The sequence below is a fragment of the Haliotis rufescens genome, unplaced genomic scaffold, assembly GCF_023055435.1.
Source record: "Haliotis rufescens isolate VD_foot unplaced genomic scaffold, xgHalRufe1.0.p SCAF_6, whole genome shotgun sequence".
NCBI lineage: Eukaryota > Metazoa > Mollusca > Gastropoda > Lepetellida > Haliotidae > Haliotis > Haliotis rufescens.
Genome location: NW_025964334.1, coordinates 1,834,870 through 1,855,052, shown reverse-complemented (window position 1 = coordinate 1,855,052; position 20,183 = coordinate 1,834,870). Strand labels below are relative to the sequence as shown.

At 40.9% G+C, this 20,183-nt stretch overlaps 1 protein-coding gene across 2 annotated transcripts in view; it reads left to right on the top strand.

Annotated features, from left to right (window-relative positions):
- Positions 1-20,183, top strand: part of LOC124149788 (cytosolic non-specific dipeptidase-like) — a 31,194-nt gene extending 11,011 nt beyond the window's left edge. The window contains exons 2-14 of one of the 2 annotated variants that reach the window (XM_046521563.2): positions 3,637-3,760; positions 6,408-6,578; positions 7,353-7,433; positions 7,686-7,760; positions 8,994-9,074; positions 11,521-11,594; positions 12,464-12,538; positions 14,202-14,346; positions 14,808-14,907; positions 16,425-16,596; positions 17,862-17,947; positions 18,501-18,667; positions 19,712-20,182. In XM_046521563.2, the coding sequence (XP_046377519.2) occupies positions 3,637-3,760; positions 6,408-6,578; positions 7,353-7,433; positions 7,686-7,760; positions 8,994-9,074; positions 11,521-11,594; positions 12,464-12,538; positions 14,202-14,346; positions 14,808-14,907; positions 16,425-16,596; positions 17,862-17,947; positions 18,501-18,667; positions 19,712-19,759 (1,399 nt within the window). In that variant the 3' untranslated portion in view covers positions 19,760-20,182. The other variant, XM_046521564.2, reaches the window with a different exon arrangement.

Sequence of the window (20,183 nt, the reverse complement as noted above, 5' to 3'; positions counted from 1 at the left end):
TGAATCAAATGCTTTCGAAAAATCTACAATATAGCATACAATTTTCCACGTTTACGTTGAATATACTTATCTATAAGAGCCCGGAGAATAAACATATTATCAGTGGTTGAGTAACCTTGTCGAAAACCTGCTTGCACTTCCTCAATCTTATCAAGTGCTTCCGACCACAATACCAAGCGTTTATTAATAATGCTAAGAAATATCTTACTGAATATACTGGTAAGTGTAATCCCCCTATAATTTTCAACATCAGTCACTGAGCCTTTTTGTGAATTGGAACGATAGTTCCAAGTGTCCAACCTTTTGGAAAGTAAGAGGTATCCATTATTGTATTGAATAATATTTCCAAATACGACAGGGTATTATCAAGAGAGTATTTAAAGAATTCTGTTATAAGTTTATCAAATCACGGGCTTTTCAAGTTTTTCAGATTTTGAATAACAGATTTAATTTCTTCTTTTGAGATTGGGGAATCTAATATTTCCGTTGCAAAATTGGTTTCATCATTATCAAAAGAGTTCAACTGGAAGTTATTTGTGGAATCATCACCGCTGAAAAGAATTTTGAAGTAATTAAACCACTCATGCATTTCTATGTTACTTTTAGTTTCCTTCTTTTTGCTGATGTTTTTCAAGGTCGTCCAAAACTGTTTTGATGAGCTGATACTTTCTTCTAGTTTTTCTCTGCTTCTAGCCATGAAATTTTGTTTCTTTTTTCTGCAAGTAACTTTATACTTATTTTTCGAATCAGTGTACTTAGCAAGTGAGTCTTTATCCTTTAATTTTCTGAAATGGTTTAAAAGAGTGCATCTTTCCTTCTTTAACAACTCACATTCCCAGTCAAACCACTGTTTACTTTCTCTGTTAGGGGTTACAGTATTTATACCAATTGGTGAGGTGCAGTGCAAAGTTAAATTCTGTTAAGTGGATTTTCTAAAATAAATATGACTTTTTTACATGTTTTGAACTTAGAAATATGTTGGCTTCAAAGTTGGGGCTATTAGTGAGCCCTGCTCACTTTGTGTCTTTTTTTTTATTGTAACTTTTTAAAATTATTTAACATATGGTAATCCTGTTTCCTGATGTAATTGTCTTTTGAAGTAAATGTGTCCCATTTCAGAACGTAACCTAACAACATGTCTCCATTGCTCGCATTTTGGTAAACCCTACACTAACACCTGGATCCTTTCCCGTGGTTCTTGCAATCTCAAATTACCCCCTCTTAAGTTCCATTTGCCAATTTGATCGGCTACGCTTCTAGGTCTAAGGTACCAATCAGAATGGGAGTTACAAACCAGCCTCAATGCTGTTTGGTCAGTTCCATTGATTATGATCGAGGTTGTGAGAAATTCAGCATGGAAAAACTAACAGACACACAAAAGAAAGCACTAAAAATCTTTTTCATGGAAAGGATGTTCATGTCCAATGAAACTGGCAGTGGTTTTGGTTACCAGGTAATAGGAGTAACCTCCCTTAATTTTTCCCTTTCCCTAATGTCGATGTTTGATTGGTCAGTAAATTGTACATGATAATCAGGGGCGGGTAATTTTTGTGATTACAAGAACCAAAGGAATGGATCCAGGCGATGATGTAGGTCTACCCAAATGCAAGCCCTGGAGATATAGAGGATGCAATGAATACAAAATGTACACAATCTTATTGATAGTCCTACCCACATTGTCGTCTACTGGGAGCACATATTGAGCACATTTCCAGCTATGCCAGAATTTATGTGATCGTACATTCAGCTCGTGAGATCTCTTTCTTGGCCTTCTGTGGTTGTATTGGCTTTGTACTGATCTTAAAAGCAGGTTTATTTTAACAATTCAACATGAAAAAAATCAGAGAATATCACTTGACACACCGACACATCTACCCTTAATGTACTAAGTTATCAAACACAGGGCCACTGCTGGCCATTGTGAACACAGTTCAATACACACAGCTACGTGCAGCAAAACACAAACATGTTGATAACAACTTGTCACATTGTATATACCATGCAGAAATAATAAAGGGAACAAACTCAAAGGGACCACTCATTTTAGTTTGTTATATCCGTGGTTTGTTATAAACATTTCGACTGTCAGACCTCTTGGATCCAGTCATGTGACCACATCATGTGACCACATCATGTCACCTGATAGATAACAAAAACGTGCATTGTATATGTATTATGCTTATTCATTTCATAAATGGCTTGCTGACTTGGTTGATGCATGGCATCGTATCCTAATTGCGTGGATCAGTGCTGATGTCAATCACTGGATTGTCTGGTCTAGACTCGATTATTTACAGATGTCGTCATATAGCCGGAATATTGCTGAGTGCGGCTTTAAACAACAAACAAACAAACAAAAATGCCATAAAATACACGACATAAGTAAGTGCATGTTAGTACTGATACAGTTTCATTGACATACAGATGCACACCTTCACATCAACACATATATACACCACACACACATAGACCAAGCAGTGTTCTAAACAAAGCATGAAAGTCAAGGGGCCTTTCCATAACCCTAATGTTAAAAGTTGTAGATTTAGGGGGACCTTGTCGTGTTGTTAAAGATTTACGATCCCTAGATTCAGTACCACAGGAGAAGACCTCGAGGATCCTGACTCCACACTTAATGTCAAACGCTGTCATACATACCCCACACATGCCCCACCAGACAATTTATTATGTTTTCAGATTCTATCATAATGAGGGTCCTAATGGGGTGTGCTGTTTGTCATAAAACAACTAAAAGAACTGTTAACATAAGAGGAGTCATGTATATCATAAAAGATTAATGTAATATGTCCATTAAAAAAATAATAAAGTTTTGATTTAACTGGACAACTTGTCTGCTATTTGTGCTTTCTTTTGGACTGGACTTGCCACAATTTCTTTCATGATGATTATGCACTTTGTCCTCTAATTCTTGAGAGATGGCAATAAATTAAAGTTAATGCATTCGCTCGTCATGCCGAAGACCTGTGTTTGATTCCCCACATGGGTACAATGTGTGAAGCCCATTTCTAGTGTTCCCTGCCGTAATATTACTGGGATATTGCTAGAAGCGGCTTAAAACCAAACTCACTCACTCACTCATTAAAATAATCAAAAAGTTCTTCCATTTCTGTTGATCATTACGACAATAGAAAAATAAAAAAATGATAATCCGTAAGATTAGAGTTATCCTCTTTCATCTTATTTTAATGACTGTTGTCACTCTAACAAATGTGTTTTTATTGGTTGTAATTTGAAGTTTAACCAATCACAAGCTGTGTTACTTAACAAACTTTGACTATCCATTACCATTGTGGAACAAAAAAATAAGCTGTCGCAACAACCATAGTCACCATATGTGGCAAGCATGGGTTGCTGCAGACCTATTCTATCCCGTATCTTCACGGGTCGGACGTTAATCAGGGTTAGAAATTGGCACTAGTCCTATAGTCCTTGCCAAACTGCCCAATAGTAAAGGTATCCTAAGGACTAGTAGAAATTTGCCATTTTTAAAGGTTTTGCTATATGTTATCATTATAAGGACTAGTGGACTGAAACTGTTAGTTTCTACCGCTGTTAATGATATGCATCTACACAAAATTATTGGTATAAATACTCATGAATTTGTTTTGCCTGTTCCAGATTCATTGACAAGAACCAGGACAAGTATGTCCAGAGACTGAAGGATGTGGTCGCCATTCAAAGTGTTTCCGCCTGGCCCGAGAAACGAGGGGAGATCCGCAAAATGGTGGAATGGACAAAAACTGTGAGTTCTTACAAAACATTTGTGGAAATTATGCCAAATTACTTACCGTATTAGACGTATTAAGTGCCCACGGCGATATTTGCTAATATATTGGCTTTTAAAAAATACCATTTAGCACCCCTTCCGATTGATCAATGTACACAAGACTTATATATTCGCGTATAATACGCACTCGTGTGTTATATGCATTCTTAATTATGGGCAATTAAATTCTGGAAAAATATATCTGTCGCATATAAACATATCAGTCTGTCAGCATAAACCACAAAATTTATCTTTCAACTCTGTTTTTTCCACCAAAATAATATTCTAATAAGAGCCCCCTATTTCTAATTTTGAGAGCACCCTGGGTGCTTACTACGTCAAATACGGTATTTTCTGAACCATGGTTTTACCTGGACTTATGAAAGTGGGGGTCCAGGGACCCAAAAAGTAATTCTAAGGGTCCTTGCAGTCAATATGAGGGTCCTGTAAAGTAATGAAATGATGTGGTGTCCTGTACAGTTTAGATAATTACTTTTGAGCCTGGAATGAGTCCATGATCATGTGGACAGTGGTCATGATTGATGAGTGAAATAACTGACACCCATATCGGCCCGCTGTAGGTACAGTGAATGTGATTGTGTTTCCCTTGGGAGGCATGCTTGCTGTAAGAGGCGACGTAACCCAATCGTGTGGATCGATGCTCACTGGATTGTCTGGTCCAGACTCGATTATTTACAGGCCACTGTCATGTAGCTGGCAATATGCTGAGTGTGGCGTTAAACAACAAACAAACAAACAAACGAAAAGCTAATGTTATGGCTTGTACAGCTGACTTGTATTTCACAGACCAGTTGGACGATAATAATGATATGTTCCCAAAATTGCAGAGTTTGGACTCCTGGCTAAATGCTAGTACGAGCTGCCTTTGTGGGGATTTGTTGGTCACACTGATGGCATATCACTCACTCACTCACTCACTCAACCACTCAACCACTCACTCACTCACTCACTCACTCACTCACTCACTCACTCACTCACTCACTCACTCACTCACTCACTCACTCACTCACTCACTCACTCATATTCCTGGTCTGTGATTGTTTTGTTCAGTATATATTTAGCCATTTACACAAGGTACAATATCCTGAAAATTTGTTCATTATGAAATCAATCCTTGTCGTAGCTGTATCTTTTATTACCATAAAGTGGAGAGTGTTAAAGAGGCAATAAATCAATGCGATGAGCTCGGGATCACGGTGTGAATAACCAATCAAATAAGGTCACCTGAACCACTTTCAGGAGACGAAAGTTTACTCGACCAGGAGTTCATTATTTTGCATTAGTTATACATTATTATAAGCTCCGGGGCTCCAGGGCTCCGGGGCTCCGGGGCTCCAGGGCTCCAGGGCTCCAGATGATGCTGTGAGCCATTGAGTATTTACTCACAAGTTCTCATTCCCACTGGGTATTGATAGGTTTCTTTGGGTGTTCAGTATTGTTTTTCTCCCTTGGATCAAGTACTTGGGTATTTTTACACCAAGGAGTAGACATTTGTTTTATTTGCTTAAATGCTGTTTCAGGTATCTAATTTGTGTCTGTTCATGGGTATGACATCGTCTGAACACACAACAGTGATGTACACTCCAATTGACAATAAGTGAGACCTAGCGCCTTGTTTATGCATTATTCACTGCAGAAGAGTTGTTATATCTGTTGATGATTACATTCAATTAGTAACTAAGGACTTGTAAAGACATACAGGCGCACAGGTTGATTAGTCGATGCATTGGTTATATACAGTGTCTTCAAATTAATTGGGTCATTGTGATTTGTTGTGCATATTCGCAGCTTATCTGGTGCTCAGAAGTTGAGGTTACCTCTGGCAAATATTTAATATCGCCGCCATGAAGTCGAAGGGGGATATTGGAATGGAGGCTGTCCTTCTGTCTTTCCCTCTGTCACGTTACGTTTTTGGAGCAGAACTCAAAAACCTGAGAGATCTCTTAACCAAACTTGGCACACACATAGGTCTAGTGGTGAACTGGTGCCTTTGGGGATTTTTGAAAAAATATTTTTCGAGCTTCTATGGCAACGACTGTGATTAGACTGGAAATGGTGGTAGTGCTCCTTTCCGGATCAGATCTTGAAAACCGTACAATAATTCTACACCGAACTTGGCACACAGATAGCTCTAGTGGTAAACTGGTGCCTTTTGGGAGTTTTGAAAACAATATTTTTTCGAGTTTCCACAGCAATGACTTTGACTTGCGGTAGTGCTTGTTTCCGGGGGGCTCATGCACACAACCGTACATTGGCAAGGGGTTATAAGTATTTCATGTTTGTTTCTTCTTAGTGTGGAGCAAGGTCATTGTTGTTCACAATCTTCGCTCATCCATATGTGTATTGAGGTGGTGGGTTTAGATTCAAGGTCTGCCCCACAAAGTTTGTAGGTAGTCCTTGTACTGAGTTGAAAAATGTCTTTTTGTTGTCAGCTATAATGTTTTCTTTCATTTTTTATATTAAAAATATATGTCTTTGGACTGTCATATTCCCAGCATTAAAGTCAACAAAATGGCTCAACGGATTTTTATCCTTTCATAAAAATGATTGTTATTCTGAATATGTCTTTTTGGCCAACTGCCAACATTATGGTTGCCTGCAGGAGCTAGAGAAACTTGGTGCCAAGTGTGAGTTGGAGGAACTTGGCGACCAGACCCTGCCTGACGGCTCAAAGATCCCGCTCCCCCCTGTCCTACTGGGGCAACTTGGTGAAGATCCTGCCAAGAAAACTATCCTGGTGTACGGCCATCTTGATGTCCAACCTGCAGAGAAGGTTCGTTTGTCTTCTTAATTACATGTCGACATGTCGGCCATCTTGATGTCCAACCTGCAGAGAAGGTTCGTTTTGTCTCCTTAATTACATGTCGACTGTGAAAACAAGATAGCATATGGTCCCCAGTGACATGTACCAAAAAAATACTACCTTGCGACATGTGAAATACAGAAGTCTTGCCATCTCCATAACACAGTCTCTCTCTCTCTCTCTCTCTCTCTCTCTTCCCTCTCTCCCTCTCCTCTCCCTCTCTCTCTTCTCTTCCCTCTCTCTCTTTTCTCTCTCTCTTCCCTCTCTCTCTCTCTCTCTTCCCTCTCCTCTCTCTCTTTTCTCTCTCTCTTCCCTCTCTCTCTCTCTCTTCCCTCTCTCTCTCTTCCTCTCTCTCTTTCTCTCTTCCCTCTCTCCCTCTCCTCTCTCTCTCTCTTCCCTCTCTCTCTTCCCTCTCCTCTCTCTCCCCCTCCCCTCGCTCTCGCTCGCTCTCTCTGTCTCTCTCTCTCTCTCTCTCTCCCTCTCTCTCTCTCTCTCCCCCTCCCCTCGCTCTCGCTCGCTCTATCTCTCTCTCTCTCTCTCTCTCTCTCTCTCTCTCTGTCTCTGTCTGTCTCTCTCTCTCTCTCTCCCCCTTGTGTGTTGATTGTAATGGAATGTGGAGGGCTGTGCTGCACTCAAATGCATTTTACATCTGACACAAGAGGCGGGTTAGTTTTTAGCCCTTACAGAAAATTTACTTCTTTAAGATGTTTTGACCAATCATTGTTGATTCATGTCTGTATGCAGGAAGATGGGTGGGACACAGAGCCCTTCGTCCTCACCGAGAAGGATGGCAAGCTGTACGGCAGGGGATCGACTGACGACAAGGTGAGGGGGGAGGGGGTCTACAGAGGGGTGTGGCATCACACAGACATTGTAAATACTCAGATGATGGCTCATGCTGTAACGAGGGGTGTGGCGTCACACGGACATTGCAAATATGGTGATGGTTTGTTTTTAAGGAGAAATTGTCTTTTGTAGATGAATGAGACGTTTTATAGTTGTTCATGTGATTAGAGAGAATGTACAAATGTTTCTTATGCGTCCAAAAACCTACTACATGGGTATATGTCTCCCTAGGGCCCCGTGCTGGACTGGCTCAACTGTATCGAGGCCATGCAGGAGCTCAAGATGGAGGTCCCGGTCAACATGAAGGTGAGGATACGCCAGGTCCGCAGTGATGGGATGGGATGGATGATACTGCTTGTCACTGAATCATCCAATCATCCGTGCTTGTGATCCGAGATGACAAATGGATTGTCAGTTTGTGATATGGATGATTTATCTCGGATTGCATGGCAGGCCAATTTGAAAAATATACATGATTTTGTGAAAAATTGGAATTTATTATAAAGATATTTTTTTTAAGATTCACAGATATTAAACAAAGCCTGGAATTCAATAATGTAATTAAATAATTAAAACTTAGCATTATAGCGATGCCCTCTTTATTGATCCTGTTGTCAGGAAAGTACGAGACTCGTGAAGATCCGGGGTAGAATAGGTCTTCAGCAACCTATGCTTGCTGTAAAAGGCGACTATGCTTGTCGTAAGAGGCGACTGACAGGATCGGCTGGTCAGGCTCACTGACTTGGTTGATGCATGTCATCGTATCCCAATTGCGCGGAATGATGTCATGGTGTCAATCACTGGATTGTCCGGTCCAGACTTGATTCTTTACAGATTGCCATCATATTGCTGGAATATTGCTGTGTACGGCGTTAAACAACAAACAAACAAACAAAACAAACAGTGAAGTACGAGTCACTTCTACTGTATAAGCATGAAACTTTTAGTACCAGTACTAATTTGCGAATATTTATGTTGCTTCGGACTTTTGAGGGGAGGGGGCTGAATATTTGCAGATCTAGATAAATCCATAGTCATCCTTTGGAGTAAGTGTAAGAGTGAACATTATCCAACACTATTTTGTAGTGTCAGGATGATTCTCCCTAGTGAATTTGAACCCACACGAGTGTGTTTAATCCTATCCTATACTATACTCTAGAGTAAAACTTGCCCTGGGATAATAGTTAGGTAGGATATAATCCTTGCCTCATAAGTACTACACAAATGTAGAGATGTAATAGAGGTAGTATTCTCAGAATTATTAACAATGATAACTATTGTTTGATATCTAGTGATTTATATAGGAATTCTGAAAGTGTAACAGGCAAATTGGAATAACATCATTTTGTCTGAAATTTGTATTTTTGTGGACTTTGCATACACTTCTTCAGTTTGCAGTTATTTTAAGGTTAGCAATTTTCTCATGATCAGTGAAATACATGACATCTTTGTGAAGCCAAAATGTTTGTTACCGTTATAAAAAGTTGGTAAACTTCACTGATGCGATTGTTCCTTTATGTTTGATCTTTCTCGTGTCAGTTCTGTTTTGAGGGGATGGAAGAGTCTGGTTCCGAGGGTTTGGACGAGCTCGTCTTCTCGAAGAAGGATACATTCCTCAAGGTAGGATCAGCAGGGGGACTTACAGAACATGGGGAAATTAATTTCAGATGTTTTTATGGTTTTGAAACTGTTTGTTGAGCAAAAATGTAAGACCAACTAATCTAAAAACTGAAATGAAAATGATATTAAGGAATATCCAAAATAACAAACAAACAAAAACCAATGAAAATTCAGCCTGTTATGCACAATAACACAGCACAACATGCACAATCTACTGTTCCGTCACACATTTGACACGTGCAGGTTGCACAATGAACTACAAACAATGCTTACAAACATTCAGTTATTGTACAATATAATATCACCCTGTTATGGCAACCTTGACCGGAATACTGTTAAAAGCAGCGTTAAACCCAACTCACTCACTCACCATCCAGGGTCCTTCACCAAGCTTCGTCCCCAGTCCATCCCTAACTCACTTTGTCCCTGTTCCTCAAAATGAATATCGGAACTCCCATGCTTTAACATAGGCTTATGGTGGTCGTAGCGCTAAGATTATCGTAACTACCATACTTTAACATAGGCTTATGGTGGTTGTAGCGCTTAGATGATCGTAACTCCCATACTTTAACATAGGCTTATGGTGGTCGTAGCGCTAAGATGATTGAACTACCATACTTTAACATAGGCTTATGGTGGTTGTAGCGCTAAGATGATCGCAACTACCATACTTTAACATAGGCTCATGGTGGTCATAATGCTAAGACGATTGAACTACCATACTTTAACATAGGCTCATGGTGGTCATAGCACAAAGATGATCGTAACTACCATACTTTAACATAGGCTCATGGTGGTCATAGCGCAAAGATGTTTGAACTACCATACTTTAACATAGGCTCATGGTGGTCATAGCGCAAAGAGGATTGAACTACCATACTTTAACATAGGCTCATGGTGGTCATAGCACAAAGATGATCGTAACTACCATACTTTAACATAGGCTCATGGTGGTCATAGCACAAAGATGATCGTAACTACCATACTTTAACATAGGCTCATGGTGGTCATAGCACAAAGATGATCGTAACTACCATACTTTAACATAGGCTCATGGTGGTCATAGCACAAAGATGATCGTAACTACCATACTTTAACATAGGCTCATGGTGGTCATAGCACAAAGATGATTGAACTACCATACTTTAACATAGGCTCATGGTGGTCATAGCGCAAAGATGATTGAACTACCATACTTTAACATAGGCTCATGGTGGTCATAGCGCAAAGATGATCGTAACTACCATACTTTAACATAGGCTCATGGTGGTCATAGCGCAAAGATGTTTGAACTACCATACTTTAACATAGGCTCATGGTGGTCATAGCGCAAAGAGGATTGAACTACCATACTTTAACATAGGCTCATGGTGGTCATAGCACAAAGATGATCGTAACTACCATACTTTAACATAGGCTCATGGTGGTCATAGCACAAAGATGATCGTAACTACCATACTTTAACATAGGCTCATGGTGGTCATAGCGCAAAGATGATCGTAACTACCATACTTTAACATAGGCTCATGGTGGTCATAGCACAAAGATGATTGAACTACCATACTTTAACATAGGCTCATGGTGGTCATAGCACAAAGATGATCGTAACTACCATACTTTAACATAGGCTCATGGTGGTCATAGCACAAAGATGATTGAACTACCATACTTTAACATAGGCTCATGGTGGTCATAGCGCAAAGATGATCGTAACTACCATACTTTAACATAGGCTCATGGTGGTCATAGCGCAAAGATGTTTGAACTACCATACTTTAACATAGGCTCATGGTGGTCATAGCACAAAGATGATTGAACTACCATACTTTAACATAGGCCTACAACAGTCGTAGTGCTGAGATGATTGTAACTCCCATACCTACAACAGTCGTAGTGCCGAGATGATCGTAACTACCATACCTTAACATAGGCCTACAACAGTCGTAGTGCCGAGATGATCGTAACTACCATACCTTAACATAGGCCTACAACAGTCGTAGTGCCGAGATGATCGTAACTACCATACCTTAACATAGGCCTACAACAGTCGTAGTGCCGAGATGATCGTAACTACCATACCTTAACATAGGCCTACAACAGTCGTAGTGCCGAGATGATCGTAACTACCATACCTTAACATAGGCCTACAACAGTCGTAGTGCCGAGATGATCGTAACTCCCATACCTTAACATAGGCCTACAACAGTCGTGGTGCCGAGATGATCGTAACTCCCATACCTTAACATAGGCCTACAACAGTCGTAGTGCCGAGATGATCGTAACTCCCATATCTTAACATAGGCCTACAACAGTCGTAGTGCCGAGATGATTGTAACTCCCATACCTTAACATCCTAGTGTTAGATATCTTGGAACCGGACCCTGGTGATGTTTCGTCTCAAAACTGCGTTACATCTCACTCACTCATTCCTCATTCTTCTTTACAGGGCACCGACTACGTGTGTATCTCGGACAACTACTGGCTGGGGAAGACGAGGCCGTGCATCACATACGGTCTCAGGTCAGTGTCGGCCCACATCAAAACTTCCCGATACTTTAATACCATCCCAGTAACAGTCATAAGTCCCACATGTGGCCTGGGGATAACAACTTCTTTATGTACTGTAAAGTGACCTTTCAGTATAGATCCTTATACCGTTGTCAAGCAAGACAGTCTTGCTTGACATGCTGAAAATGCTGGGGTCAATTGTTCTACCCACTCGGGTCAAACTAGGCATCATTGACCACTCCAATCAGTGAACTGTTGTTGGTTTAGTTATTTTATTGCCTTTGAACTTCCTTAAAGCCAGTCAACAGAATAAACATATAAGCTGTATGTTGTGTTTAGGAAAACACTGTTTATTGTTTTTACGGAAGTGCTCTACTAAGTGCCAGTAAGTACTGTTGGATTGGATTAAGGTAAGGTTATGTATCATTCCACTGGGGATGGGCTGGGGGAGTCGCATTGATTTTGAGTCGCATTTTTGGCTAGGGGTCAGCAGTCGTATTAATTTGGAGACCCATTTATTTCAAGATTTACAGTATATGTAACTATGCTTTCCTGAGCTCACAGAACTGTATGTGTATTGGCTGAAAAGATTACACCTTAAAAAGTAACGGTATGACTCTTCAGTGGTAGAAACTGACAGTTTTTGTCCACTAGTCCTTATCATGAATACTTAGAAAAACCCTTAAAAATGGCAAATTTCTACTAGTCCTGATGATACCTTAACTATTGGGCAGTTTGACAAGGACTCCAGGACTGGTGCCAATTTCTACAGCTGCTCTAACAGTATGACTCATGCCTAATGGTGACTTTTGGTGTTTTTGTTGGTCTGAACAGCAGATTTCAAGATGGTTATTTGAATGTTTCTTCTTTAATGTTCCCAGAGGTATCTGTTATTTCTTCCTGGAGGTGGAGTGTGCGTCCAAGGATCTCCATTCTGGTGTCTTCGGAGGAACAGTGTAAGTTATTATGTGTTGATTTAGACAGAGGATGAAGATATGGTTTAAAGTCGTTGCTGTGAAATCAAAATCCAATGGTCATGATGACTGTTTAAAGATGTAAGGAGCAGATAAGACCAACTTTCAGCCATGATTTGGGGTTTGCTCACACATGAGTAAAGTGTCGCTGCTGATCTCTCAGACTCTCTCGTGATTGGTCAACAGGTCACGGATCATACAGGCCTTAAATAGATCTGACTGAAAATGTCCTGAAATTTAGGTTCTGGCTTGAACAGGCTTTGAAAATGGATCATGTGCCTTGAAAAGCCCTTACACTCTCCTAATCGCCATCTAAAGTGAATTGCCTGGAATAATTTTATCTTGCTTTGAAATTTGTACCCCGATGGTGTGGATTGCTGTTCGCAATACATGTCTCAAGCAAACAAGAATTCTTAGTTTGAAATATTTTTCCCAGGAGAAATATTGTACAACTTTCTAAGAATATAATTTGCAAGTTAGTAACCACAGAGTTATTCCCTTCCTATGATTTGCTGCTTCAGCTGTGAGTGAGTGAGTGAGTGAGTGAGTGAGTGAGTATGGTTTTACGCCGCCTTTCACACATTTGACCCATATCGGGAATCAGACCAGGTTTGTGAGCATCATTCCCATGTTGGCGTGCTGTAGTGGTCTGATGATCATGGGTTTGAATCCCAGACTTGTCTTGATTATGACCCTTGGTTTGTGAGCATAATTCCCATGTTGGCGTGCTGTAGTGGTCTGATGATCATGGGTTTGAATCCCAGACTTGTCTTGATTATGACCCTTGGTTTGTGAGCACAATTCCCATGTTGGTGTGCTCTAGTGGTCTGATGATCATGGGTTTGAATCCCAGAATTGTCTTGATTATGACCCTTGGCTTGTAAGCACCATTCCCATGCTGGTGTGCTGTAGTGGTCTGATGATCATGGGTTTGAATCCAAGACTTGTCTTGATTATGACCCTTGGTTTGTGAGCATCATTCCCATGTTGGCGTGCTGTAGTGGCAGACCTCTAAGACCTGTGCCACTTTGGGTTTTCATCCCACAGGAGGCTGGTATATCTGTCATTATAGCTAAAATGGATAGAATTATCATTAAACCGCCCGCATGTTATCAGAAATCGGCGGGCCACTGTAACTTGATAATGCCCTCATATTACTTTACGACGGGCCATTATCATGCCCGTTGTTAGGTGACGTCATAGGGTAGGGGTAGTGAAGTCACGTTTAATAGTGACGTCATCTAGTTTGTTCTATGACGTTTCCATGTTTGTAAAAGTGGGTCAGTGACATTCGTGTTGATTGCAGTAAATGTTTCAAAACCTATATTGTTGTTTCCTTTTATTTGATGACAAATTCCATCCATTTTAGCTATAATAACGGTAACGCTATTTTATAGGGCATTATCATTTGCAGAAGCCCCCGGCCTTTTCAACTGCCCTCCTTCGTCGGGCAGTTAATGGAAAACCTCGGGCTTCTGCAAATGATAATGCCCTGAAAAATAGCGTTACCCTTATATTGTGTTCAGCCAAACTGGCTCACAGACAAAAATTAGAACCTTTGCTCGCTCACTTACAAACAACAGAAGCCCATTTGTTCACTGGTCAGCACTGCCATTTTGGACATTGTATTGTTCCTGGGTTACAGACACGAGGCCATGGTGGACCTGGTCAAACTCCTGGGGACGCTGGTCAACAACAAGGGCGAGATCCTCATCCCCGGGATCAACGAGGGCGTGGCCCCGGTCACGGACGAGGAGAGGCAGCTGTATGAACCAATCGACTTTGATCAGGTATTTACAGTATTGTGACTCGTATCAACATACCTATGACTGTCCTCACTACATACTGTTACACCTTGTCTTAAATCAGTAGTCAATAATTACAACAAAGATGACTAGTTCAAAACCTAGTATCTTTACTAAATCCTCAGTCACACTGACCCCTCAGTCGAAACGGGTATTGCAATGACACATGGATATGGCATCACAAACATATGTACATTCCGTAAATAAGGATACATGATCATACAGTCTACACTGTGTGAGATGGAACAAACTATCTGTTTACAAAGGGGCATAACTCTTGTAGCCCTTCTTGCATACCACTAATAATATAGTACCCTGGTAACAATACGTATGACTGTTCTGACTCCTATACAGAAACAATGCCCTTACTCACTTACTTATTGAAGCATATTGAGTTGTAGGAATGTAGAAGTGTTGAGTGAGCCTCTTACACTTCCTAATTGCAGGAAGACTACAGGAAGGACATTGGCGCCCCCAAGTTGATTCACGCCAAGAAGGACCAAGTGCTCATGGCCAGATGGCGCTTCCCTTCCCTCTCCGTACATGGTAATATGTAGTGTTATCTCCCTCTCTGTACATGGTAATATGTAGTGTTATCTCCCTCTCTGTACATGGTAATATGTAGTGTTATCTCCCTCTCCGTACATGGTAATATGTAGTGTTGTCTCCCTCTCTGTACATGGTAATATGTAGTGTTATCTCCCTCTCCGTACATGGTAATATGTAGTGTTATCTCCCTCTCCGTACATGGTAATATGTAGTGTTATCTCCCTCTCCGTACATGGTAATATGTAGTGTTATCTCCCTCTCCGTACATGGTAATATGTAGTGTTGTCTCCCTCTCCGTACATGGTAATATGTAGTGTTATCTCCCTCTCTGTACATGGTAATATGTAGTGTTATCTCCCTCTCCGTACATGGTAATATGTAGTGTTATATCCCTCTCTGTACATGGTAATATGTAGTGTTATCTCCGTCTCTGTACATGGTAATATGTAGTGTAATCTCCCTCTCTGTACATGGTAATATGTAGTGTTATCTCCCTCTCTGTACATGGTAATATGTAGTGTTATCTCCCTCTCCGTACATGGTAATATGTAGTGTTATCTCCCTCTCTGTACATGGTAATATGTAGTGTTGTCTCCCTCTCGGTACATGGTAATATGTAGTGTAATCTCCCTCTCTGTACATGGTAATATGTAGTGTTATCTCCCTCTCCGTACATGGTAATATGTAGTGTTATCTCCCTCTCCGTACATGGTAATATGTAGTGTTATCTCCCTCTCTGTACATGGTAATATGTAGTGTTGTCTCCCTCTCCGTACATGGTAATATGTAGTGTTATCTCCCTCTCTGTACATGGTAATATGTAGTGTTATACTTTCCCCAGTCTCACCTGTACATCTATCATCTCACCTGTACATCTGTCATCTCACCTGTACATCTATCATCTCACCTGTACATCTGTCATCTCACCTGTACATCTATCATCTCACCTGTACATCTGTCATCTCACCTGTACATCTATCATCTCACCTGTACATCTGTCATCTCACCTGTACATCTGTCATCTCACCTGTACATCTATCATCTCATCTGTACATCTGTCATCTCACCCGTACATCTATCATCTCACCTGTACATCTGTCATCTCACCTGTACATCTTTCATCTCACCTGTACATCTGTCATCTCACCTGTACATCTATCATCTCATCTGTACATCTGTCATCTCACCTGTACATCTGTCATCTCACCTGTAATTTATCATCTCACCTTTTCATCTATCATCTCACCTGTACATCTATTATCTCACCTGTACATCTGTCATCTCACCTGTACATCTATCATCTCACCTGTACATCTATCATCTCACCTGTACATCTTTCATCTCACCTGTACATCTGTCATCTCACCTGTACATCTATCATCTCACCTGTACATCTATCATCTCACCTGTACATCTGTCATCTCACCTGTACATCCATCATCTCACCTGTACATCTGTCATCTCACCTGTACATCTATCATCTCACCTGTACATCTGTCATCTCACCTGTACAGGTGTGGAGGGAGCATTCAGTGCAACAGGAGCTAAGACTGTCATTCCGAAGAAGGTCATCGGAAAGTTCTCCGTCCGTATTGTGCCCAACCTGGAGCCCGAGCAGGTGGAGAAGCTGGTCGTAGCTCACCTGGAGAAGGCCCACAAGGAGAGCGGCAGCCCCAACACCATGAAGTAAGGGGGGAAGTGGGGGAGTCGATGTGGACATGGAATACAACTTTTGGAAAAAGAGGAATACTCTTTGTGACTTGTCAATTCTTGTCATTTTTGTTGATCACATGTTACTGAATGAGTAGTGTCTTGTTTTCGGTGCACATTTCCTTAAAAAAACTACAGTTGTGTAGAGGGGGTTTGTGTGTTTGTTTGTTTGTTTGTTTGTTTGTTTGTTTGTTTGTTGATTAATGCTGCACTCAGCAATATTCAAGCTATATCATGGCGGTCTGAAAAATAATCGAGTCTGGACCAGACAATCCAGTGATTGACATCATGAGCATCGATCCATGCAGGATCGATACGATGACATGTGTCAACCAAGTCAGCAAGCATGGGTTGCTGAAGACCTATTCTATCTCCGATCTTCACAGTTGGGGGTTGTGCACAATACAAGCACACAATGAGCTTCGGTTATTTTTACCTAAGACTAAAGACAGATGTTCTACCTGATCACCTATAACACTTCAGGGCATTAGAAGTCTGGTATCACAAGATAATAAATATGCAAATGAGGTTACCTAGAAGGGACTAGTTTAGTAAGGTCCATCGATTACTCACTAGATAATCTACTGCCCAACTAGTTGATATAGGGGTTGACCAACACGTCTGTGCTTCTGTGAACTAACATGTCTGCTAATCATGGCGGTTCAATCAGGCAGTGTATTTATGTGCAGAATAAAAGTTTCTTCATTGAGTGAAACCAGATCTTTAACTTGGATTGTTTTAAGAATAGTTAAAGAAGATTACTTGTGTGTTTCTGTGTCATAAATATCATATTTTACGAATAGAAAAGTACAATTCTTATTAAATTATGATACCGAAACCCTCGGCTACTAACCTATACACATCCGATTCTTGACTTGTCTGGTATTTGTGAGAAGAATCAGTCCCTATGACGTAATGCTTCTTGTGAAAAACGACTTATTAAGATCATGTGATCACAGCGTCATCGTATGGTTGTTGTTCACTCTATCAACCACTTGTCCACTGTGATAAATCATCCCTCATTAAGTCGGTTGGGATAAACGTAAAAACTGGCTAATTAAGATCATGTGATCACAGTGTCATCGTAAAGGTTGTTGTTCATTCTGTCAACCACTTGTCCACTGTGATCAGACAAGGGCCTCTGTGATAAATCATCTCACTCATGGCATACTTTTGGGGTTGACGGCCATGTTGCAGTGTATTGTATGTAAGACCTATATATATCTCCCTTGTTTATTCAGAGTGTCCATGGGCCATGGCGGCAGATACTGGCTCAGCGACTTCAGCCATCCCCACTACATGGCCGGCAGGAAGGCCATGACCAAGGGTAGGTAACTCTAAGTGGCTAATGAATGTTCTCATGATCAGCACATGCTCACGGAACAATTTTCTTTCATAGACTAAATATACTAGTTGAACCCCAAGACTCACATCGCTTGTCTGGGATTCTGGGGTAGAACTGCACCTGGTGTGAGCTGATAAGGATTGATTGTTTGTTTGTTGTTTCAAGCCGCACTCAGCAATATTTTAGCTATATGACGGTGGTCTGTAAATAATCAAGTCTGGCCAAGACAATCCAGTGATTGACATCATGAGCACGGATCTATGCAATTGAGAGTGATAACATGCATCAACCAAGTCAGCGAGCCTGACCACCCGATCCCGTTAGTCGCCTTTTACCACAGGCATGGAGGGCTTAAAACGGATTGAGTGGACATGTTTGGGGACTGTGTGAGATTCGCTTAGCCTGGATGGTGAAGATCTTAGTCATGCTTTCAGTTGCTGGTTTGCCTGCTCCAGACTTCATCACTGACAGGCGCTGAGATCAAGCTGACATTCCTGTGCTCCGGATGAGTTTCCAATGTTCCATTTGGTTGTAGTGTTTGGCGTCGAACCTGACATGACTCGTGAAGGAGGTAGCATTCCTGTGACCTTGACCTTCCAAGAAGCGACCGGCAAGAATGTGATGTTGTTGCCGATCGGTGCGTGTGATGATGGAGCTCACTCCCAGAACGAGAAGATTGACAGACGGAACTACATCAACGGGGTCAGTGGTCAAAGTAGCCGTAGTGTAGATATCCTTGCTGAGGACAAGTTTGTAGTGCAATCATTCTGCCCCTTGTCTGAATGTAATATCCCTGCTCTTTGAGTGATCTTTTCTATTTTTCTATTTTTAATGATGAAATACTGTATGTATGAGTGACTTAATTGTGAAGGTGGGCAGTGAGGTGCCTTGGTGCCTCAAATGTGTGATAGTTGTACAAAATCTGTTCTCTTTATTATTGTATTCGCATATTGAGTGCCGAGCTCCAACAACCAACCACCCCCTGACCAACTTCGGGACCGATCTGCAACTAATCTCTTTGCACCCCAAACTAAGACTGAAACAAAAAGACACATGTTCACTGGAGAGTCCCAGATGCATTTACTATGGCAACAAACATAATGAGTACAGTATTTGCCATGGCAACAAACATAATGAGTACAGTATTTGCCGTAAAAAGCGCAAAGGAATTAACAAATGGGGGGGCTTATTAAAACTATACATGACCGTCAATATTTTCGTTTTAAATATTTATTATATATTTCATATTATGGATTTTTCATAGAAAAACTATTATTAACAAGTTTTAGCTTCATCGCTTGAACTAAGGGTGTTCATGACTTCTCGATCTTTGAAAAAACATTAAACAACACTTTAATATTTGTGTATGGTGTTTGTTACTGTATGCTGCCATGCCATAGGAAAATCCTACCTTAAATACATCTAGGAACCAAGAGCAGATCCAGCATTTGTAAAAGGGAGGGTTCCAATATAAGAAAATCCTCTCTCATATAATATTACTGCCTACAACATACTAGGTTGCCCCCCCCCCCCCCCCCCCCCCCCCTCTGGATCCCCCTATCAGAAGCCACCATGGATACAAGTCTTACATATACAACTCAAAAGAAGTTAAAGAACACTTGATTCTTACATATTACTATTACTTCTCTTGAGGAGCATATAGCCACTGGAATGTTAATGATTTGATGGTATTGGCATGATTGTATTTCACTCCTTATTAACTGGCTTTCCTTATTTCTGCACCAGGTGAAAGTTCTTGGAGCCTACATGGACGAAGTGTCCAAACTGAAGTGATGAAACACTGGACTGCTACAACATCTTGGGGATCAGCATTACAGGGAGGGTGGGGGTCGGGGGTAGGCTGACGAACATTGGGAGCCCTAGCAATTTGATTCAAGTTGTTGAAACACCACTTTGCTTTTCCAGAGGGTCAGTTACTGGGTATATCAATATAACAGTTAATGATTTTCGCAATTACATAAAGGCAATGCTATCATCTCGACCTGGCATGAAAATGATCAACAGTCTGTGGAGCATCATTCTATAATTCTAACAATGTGGTACTGGTCATGATCTCTAGTATTGGCACCAGAAGGACGTGGGCGATCTCAGTGCTGATACATCAACATCAGCTACATCAACATCAGCGATGCCAACATCAGCTACATCAACATCAGCTACATCAACATCAGCGAGGCCAACATCAGCTACATCAACA